We start from the raw sequence: 7,225 nt of genomic DNA on the forward strand, positions 1-7,225 counted from the left end.
AACCAACGCGTAGAAAACGTTCTGCACAGTGAAGAGTGGAGATTATATACGTTTTCGATGTCCAAATACACTTTTCTACTCGTTACTATGATTGAATTGTAAAATTTGGCATCAAAAAGCGTGCAGGTATGAACCGCTCTAATTCAGAATTTGACTCGCCGTGATTAAACGGTGTATGACTTTGAATTCACTTACTTTCTTGAATGATTGTTTTTGCATATATTGGTGGAGGTGTAGCGCAGAAAAGTTTAGATCTTAAAGTTTTAAATATTACATGTTTGTGTGAATTGTTATATAAATTATGGATGAAAAAAGTAACTTAAAATAATAATCGCAAAATCTCTTGGTGTCATTTTAAACAAATGACTAATCATTAATACACAGGTACTTTGAGTTCGCGAGTATATTCCATCGACGGCAACCACGGTACTTTCTTCAGTTACACTTCATACAAACCGTGGGCCACACACAAATCTACCCTTATACTTCCCAATATATATATATATATTTATCACTCAAAATGTTTTCTTAACGACAAATGAGAAAGGTGGCTTATAAGATTGGGTTCAAATACTTTTTGTTTTTTGTTTGATTTGGTTGCTAATTTCTGCCAATTCGCATTGGGGTGCTTCAAGGCGGAAATATGTGCCAATTATCATGAAATATGTAATAACTGGGACAAAATGAAGGTGGAAATGCACCAAATCGAATTGGAAAACGGGACATGTACAGAAAATAGGTATTTATTAAAACAGATTAAGGTAATCATTCGGAAATAAAAAGCACGACTTTTGCGGGTAAATTTAAATGATAAATTTGATCAATATTCCAGTCTAAATTTGAGCAGGAAATATCACTTCATATCACTAAATTGAGTCTCTCGATTTAAGCTATTTAAACATATAAATGTATTACTACGCATGTCAGCAAGATTAAGTTCCATACACATTATTGATGTTGAATTCTTCAACAGATGTGAGTGTTTTTTATAGATAATATATTGCCGGATTGTCATCTCATATACAACTCAATGTTAGCAAGCAAGCACTCATATTACCGAAATCGACTCAGCTATGCGTCCGTGCTAATCTGGTGTGACGTTAGAGATCAGGATGTAACATTGACAAGTAGAATTGGCTACCGCCTTGACAGGAATCCCAACAGAGACACCATAGTTGTGGGTTTTCTCCATGATTTAAGCTGTGATGAGTTAATAATTTCGGTAACATGTTTTTTGGTTGTTCGATCAGTATGCATGAGTGTTTTGTGAAAAAAGAACGATTTAAAGTACAATAACGTGCACATGTTAACCAACAAGTATTTGGTGGTTGGTGAAGATATTTTTATATACTTTAAATAATTTTATCTATCCTCCGTATGTTTATTTTAAAAATCCCTTCCTGATTCATTTACTTGTTTCTGTGTCATAAAATAAACTTGGTGAGTATCGGCTCACCTTATACACGTGTCAAAAATTGTTCCTTACTGAAAATAGGTGATGGAATAAACAACAACGAGATGGTTTTAAATTTAAACCTATCCACACGTTAAAGTGATATAAAAAGTTGATTTATTTGCGTTTGTAGCTTTATATTTGCAACGATTGCATTCTTTATTAGTGTTGTGGCTTTGTCTCCAATAAGAGGTTCATGTCACGGTATCTTTTCGCGTTTAGATCTTCTCGACCACTTTTTATCGATACGACGTTTGATTATATTTTTTTTTATAATATATTGTCCGTTAATAGATTCAAGGTAAACGAGGTTAAAAAATCGTTTTGTCATGCAATTGGCCGTAATGGTAATCTGTGATGTCTGATGACCCCATATCATGTTAGTATTATTTGTAAAGGTATCGCTTACTGGTCACTAATATGTACATGTGACATAAATGACCAAAGCAATATAAAAGATACATTTTTGGTAGTTTGTGGTTGTGTTCATTATCATATCTGAAATTCGAAGTGAAATGACCAATTGTTCAATCTTTCGAGGTTAAAACAGCTAGTTTGCACTACTTTTGTCAGTACAATATTTACATATTCTTATCCTACACATTTAACCCTTTTATATAAAACCAAAGTAGCAACAAAGTATTAAAAACAAACCAATCAGGCAGGTCGAAAACGGAAATAATTACTGTCTCGTGCAGTGGTGTTTCCGCGTTAAAAAGGCGAAAATAGACGATGAGAAAATAAGGGACCTGGGAATAATTCCACGCATTCCAATTCTATATGAGAAAAAGATTGGATGGGTAAATTAAAGATTTCAAACTGCGTAGCCAGTCATATTTCGTGTAATGGGCACAGCTGTTCAACTTTATATAAATAAAACGTGTTCTTTTTCCAGCGAAATCTGAAAGAAAACTAAAATTGTTAGACATAGCTGTCTAAATATTTTAATGTTTACCCTGCTTAGCAAATAAATCTCATGTTGGAGTAAACAATATTCTGAATTTCCCAGTAAATTCGTGAGAACCATAATTTGGTTAAATTCTGCCATTTTGGCAGTAGCAGTAGAAACAGAAACACACGAAATGTTAAAGCTCGTGTGCCTTATAGTTCTGTGTTCTGCAACATCAACACGTGCAGAACCCGAATGTTCTAGGTTTCACTATGAAGAGAAAACGCTCGAGAAGATGGTGCGCCTAGAATTCCTTGTGGAGCAATTTAAAGTTGAGATGGATAACTTCAGAATAGAGAAAAAGGTTATTTTGAATGAAATAAGGAAAGATGTGTCAAATGAAATTGCAAAATTAAGACAGTCGGTTGAGGTTGACAAAGCAACACATGCAGATGCGCTGTCAGAAATGGAAAAGGTCTATACCAATTTGACTGAAGTTCATAGAGCTTTACAGCAGCTTCAAGGTAATAAAATAAATAAAATTCTTGCTAAAACGCATTTTTTTTGTTTTAAATCATAAATTTAAAAAGCATAACCATATATTATGTATTTATATATCATGTAACTATGTTCAATGTATAACAAGAAATAGCGTGCCACTTATATGTTATCTTAATTGATATATTAAGCAATATAAGTCAAGTATTAATTGCAGTGTTTGGTTTTGAAGAATAATTCTATGGGGACAATAATAATTTGTATTATTCAGTTCATCTAATAAAGCTCTCAAATTCTATAAATGGATATGTGTTTGTATATTTATAAAAACAGCCTTCAAATAGGCAGATTTACTTTAAGAAACCGAAAATGGACAAGCATTGTTTTATTCATAGAACTCATTCTACAATCAGGCAGAGGTGTTTTACTAGCTGGTTTTGACGGCGATGTGATATATATATTTCTACTTTTTAAAGCAAATCATCAATTTCATTAACATGATTAAAAACATCGTTAACAAGAGCAACAACAAACAAACAAAAAGGTTAAAATAGTATAGTTTTAAATAAAGTCAATAAGGGTATTGTATCAAATAGTGTAGAACCGACGTTATACTGAGTAGTCCTATTTTAATCAAGTTTTTTTTCCAACAATATTTGGAGGGGAAATGAATTGATGTTTCGTAGAACAGAAACTATAAGGAATGATCAATAATTTTTGAATGTAGATTGTAAAAGGACATTTGATTTAGAGGATTTTTCAATGCAAAATCAAAATTTAAGATATAAAATCTTACAATAAAAATGTACTTACTTATTATCAAATGGCCAAACTGATATAAGTATGCTGAACGTTTGAAGACAATTTGTCGGTACTTTAGGGTATTTCTTTTTCATTGTATAAATCAAAGGTGTATTTTTAAAAAAATATTCCAAAATCTGAATGTTCGTGGGAATCAATTTCTATAAACAGGCATATTTGCTGTTAAATCTAAACGCAACGCAAATCCGGACTTTTGTGAATACCTTTCCATTTGTGTGGCCCTGTCCAATAATTCGTAAATGCTATATGCATATTTAATGCATTTTTTCGAGCGTTCATGCTGCTTCAACACAGAAGGACACGCAGAACCATTTCCATAAAACGCAGTAATGTTTCTCGAGAAGTTCGCTAGCTTGTCCACCTGCGTATTTACAGCATGAACACACGGAAAATTGCGATCAATCTCCATATTTAAGTTTTAAATAATTCTTCATACAGATTTAAAATAAAAACAATCTTCTACTACAGCTAATTATATTTATGTAAAAGAAAGTTTTTTCTACCACATTGGTTTTTATAAAGGATATTCGATCATTATAAAGTCGTATTTTATTAGTTAAATGCCGTCGACATAAACTATAACGTAATTACTCCTTGTGGGTAATACAATATGAACTATTCAAAGGTTCAGTCGAATGTTATATTGTTATTTGATAGTATGTGTTTTGTTGTTTATTAACTCTCATGTTTTACAGCCACCCAAAAGATGGTCGCTTTCAGCGCAAAAAAGATCCAAAACCAATCACCGTCTTCAGGTGATGTCCTCATTTTCTTCGAAACTGTTCAAGATACCGACGGCACATACAATAACAGAACTGGACGATTCGTAGCACCAGTGTCTGGGACCTACGTTTTAACTGCTCACCTGTGTAGTGCAAGTGGCAATACGATCAAATTTGCATTAAGAAATAACGGTGTTGTTGTTGCAAGATCTTCAGTTTATAATGAACATAACTGCAATTCGCTGGAAGCGTTTGTAAAGGTGGATACTGGACATGAAATGTACGTTACCGTTTCGAATAGCGGGGTTAACATCTATCAAGACGACACCACTCGATGGAATACATTCAGTGCACGTCTTTTCCATGGCATGCTATAGATGAACTACATAAATTGAATATATAATTAGGATATATTGTCTACGACAAACAACTGCAATGTTCAATGATTTATCCTGATACTCTAGCTATTCTTAATAATTGAATAATTATAAAACGGCTGTCCAAATATGTCGTATTGACTGATGAAGTTAGTGAAATTCGTTTGAATGTTTTGATATTGAAGCAAATTGTTGGACTTTCTTGATTTTTACGTATCTTTTGCATATAATTTATGTTATTAATTTAGTAGTATTGCCAACAGTTAGTGATGCTTCGCTCTCTTTAACTGATAACGAAACTGATGACGTTATGTGTATGCTATTGTTCAATTGTCAAATACTTGGTGTTTTTGTATATGCACAGCTTACAAACATATGAATTAAACGCTATGTGTTATTATTGAATCATGACTTCGTCTGCATATGAAAGCAAGTCATGTGAACAAAAAAACTATACATTTTATTGCGTGAAACAACGTGAATTTGGTAAATACATTATTCAACCGAATGGTTTCTCACCAAAAAATATTTATCGTTACACTTTAAAATAATTTGAAGGTTTGTAAAACGACGAATTCATAATTGGCTCTTGATAAATAAACGTGCTGCAGTGATGAATAGCTTGTGCTCATCAATAAATACAGAGTTATTTAAAAAAAAATAGGCAGGACAATGTTTTTTGGGTTTAATGCTGGAGAAGTTATGTTATCAGGGGGTGCGACGTGAATTTGTGGAATGTGAAGTGAAGGACATTTCAAAGTTTAACAAAATGGCGGCTTATTTGTTGTTGTTTTTGTCTTTTCGAATGATACATAAGCATTGGCTCATTCAAATCATGCACACAGAACGCTCCTGGCAACTATATTACAAGTGTTCATGCATGCAGAATTTCGAAAATGTAATTTAGGCATTCATCCTCTTTCTTTGGTTTAAAGTTTATTTGAAACTTAGGTGGGTATAAAACAAGCGCCAACGCCATGATATAAAATACATGAGTAATACGATCTGAGAGCAAAGTATATGGCAACACAGTTGCCGAAATTAGAACTGATTACGCGACATAATTCGCCAACAATAGGGGACATAAAGCGCCAACAATAGGCGTCATAAAGCGCCAACAATATGCGACATTAAGCGATATAAACATAAAGCGCCAACAATAGGGGACACAAAAAAAATACAACATTACACGTATTAAAGCACCAACAAAAAGCGTCATAAAACGCTAACAATAGGCGTCATAAAGTGCCACCAATAGGCGACATAAAGCGCTATCAATAGGGGACATAGAAAAACAACATTACGCGACATAAAGCATCACCAATAAACGTCATATAGCGCCAACAATAAGCGACATAAAGCGACCAATAAAAGGGGACATGAAGCGACAACATTACGCGACATAACGCGCCAACAAAAGGCGACATAAACCGCCAACATTATGCTACATAAAGCGATATAAACATAAAGCGCCAACAATAGGGGATATAAAGCGCCAACAAAAGGGGACATAAAGCGACCAATAAAAGGGGACATGAAGCGACAACATTACGCGACATAAAGCGCCAACAATAGGCGACATAAAGCGCCAACATTATGAGACTTAAAGCGATATAAACATAAAGCGCCAACAATAGGGGACATAAAGCGCCAACAATAGGGGACATAAAGCGACCAATAAAAGGGGACATGAAGCGACAACATTACGCGACATAAAGCGCCAATAATAGGCGACATAAAGCACCAACATTATGCGACATAAAGCACCAACAATAGGCGACATAAAGCGACCAATAAAAGGGGACATGAAGCGACAACATTACGCGATATAAAGCGCCAACAATAGGCGACATAAAGCGCCAACAATAGGGACATAAAGCGACAACATTATGCGACATAAAGCGATATAGACATAAAGCGCCAACAAAAGGGGACATAAAGCGCCAACAATAGGCGACATAAAGCGACCAATAAAAGGGGACATGAAGCGACAACATTACGCGACATAAAGCGCCAACAATAGGCGACATAAAGCGCCAACATTATGAGACTTAAAGCGATATAAACATAAAGCGCCAACAATAGGGGACATAAAGCGCCAACAATAGGGGACATAAAGCGACCAATAAAAGGGGACATGAAGCGACAACATTACGCGACATAAAGCGCCAATAATAGGCGACATAAAGCACCAACATTATGCGACATAAAGCACCAACAATAGGCGACATAAAGCGACCAATAAAAGGGGACATGAAGCGACAACATTACGCGATATAAAGCGCCAACAATAGGCGACATAAAGCGCCAACAATAGGGACATGAAGCGACAACATTATGCGACATAAAGCGATATAGACATAAAGCGCCAACAAAAGGGGACATAAAGCGCCAACAATAGGCGACATAAAGCGACCAATAAAAGGGGACATGAAGCGACAACATTACGCGACATAAAGCGCCA

The 7,225-nt window shown here is 34.8% G+C and overlaps 1 protein-coding gene across 1 annotated transcript; it reads left to right on the top strand.

Annotated features, from left to right (window-relative positions):
• The first annotated feature begins 2,520 nt into the window (after nt 1–2,520).
• Nucleotides 2,521–5,151, top strand: LOC128242488 (caprin-2-like). Its single transcript, XM_052959650.1, has 2 exons — nt 2,521–2,866; nt 4,358–5,151. The coding sequence occupies exons 1-2, from the start codon at nt 2,536–2,538 to the stop codon at nt 4,759–4,761; spliced, it is 735 nt and encodes a 244-aa protein (XP_052815610.1). The 5' UTR covers nt 2,521–2,535; the 3' UTR covers nt 4,762–5,151.
• Nucleotides 5,152–7,225: the final 2,074 nt, after the last annotated feature.

Source organism: Mya arenaria, chromosome 2 (genome assembly GCF_026914265.1).
Source record: "Mya arenaria isolate MELC-2E11 chromosome 2, ASM2691426v1".
Classification (NCBI taxonomy): domain Eukaryota; kingdom Metazoa; phylum Mollusca; class Bivalvia; order Myida; family Myidae; genus Mya; species Mya arenaria.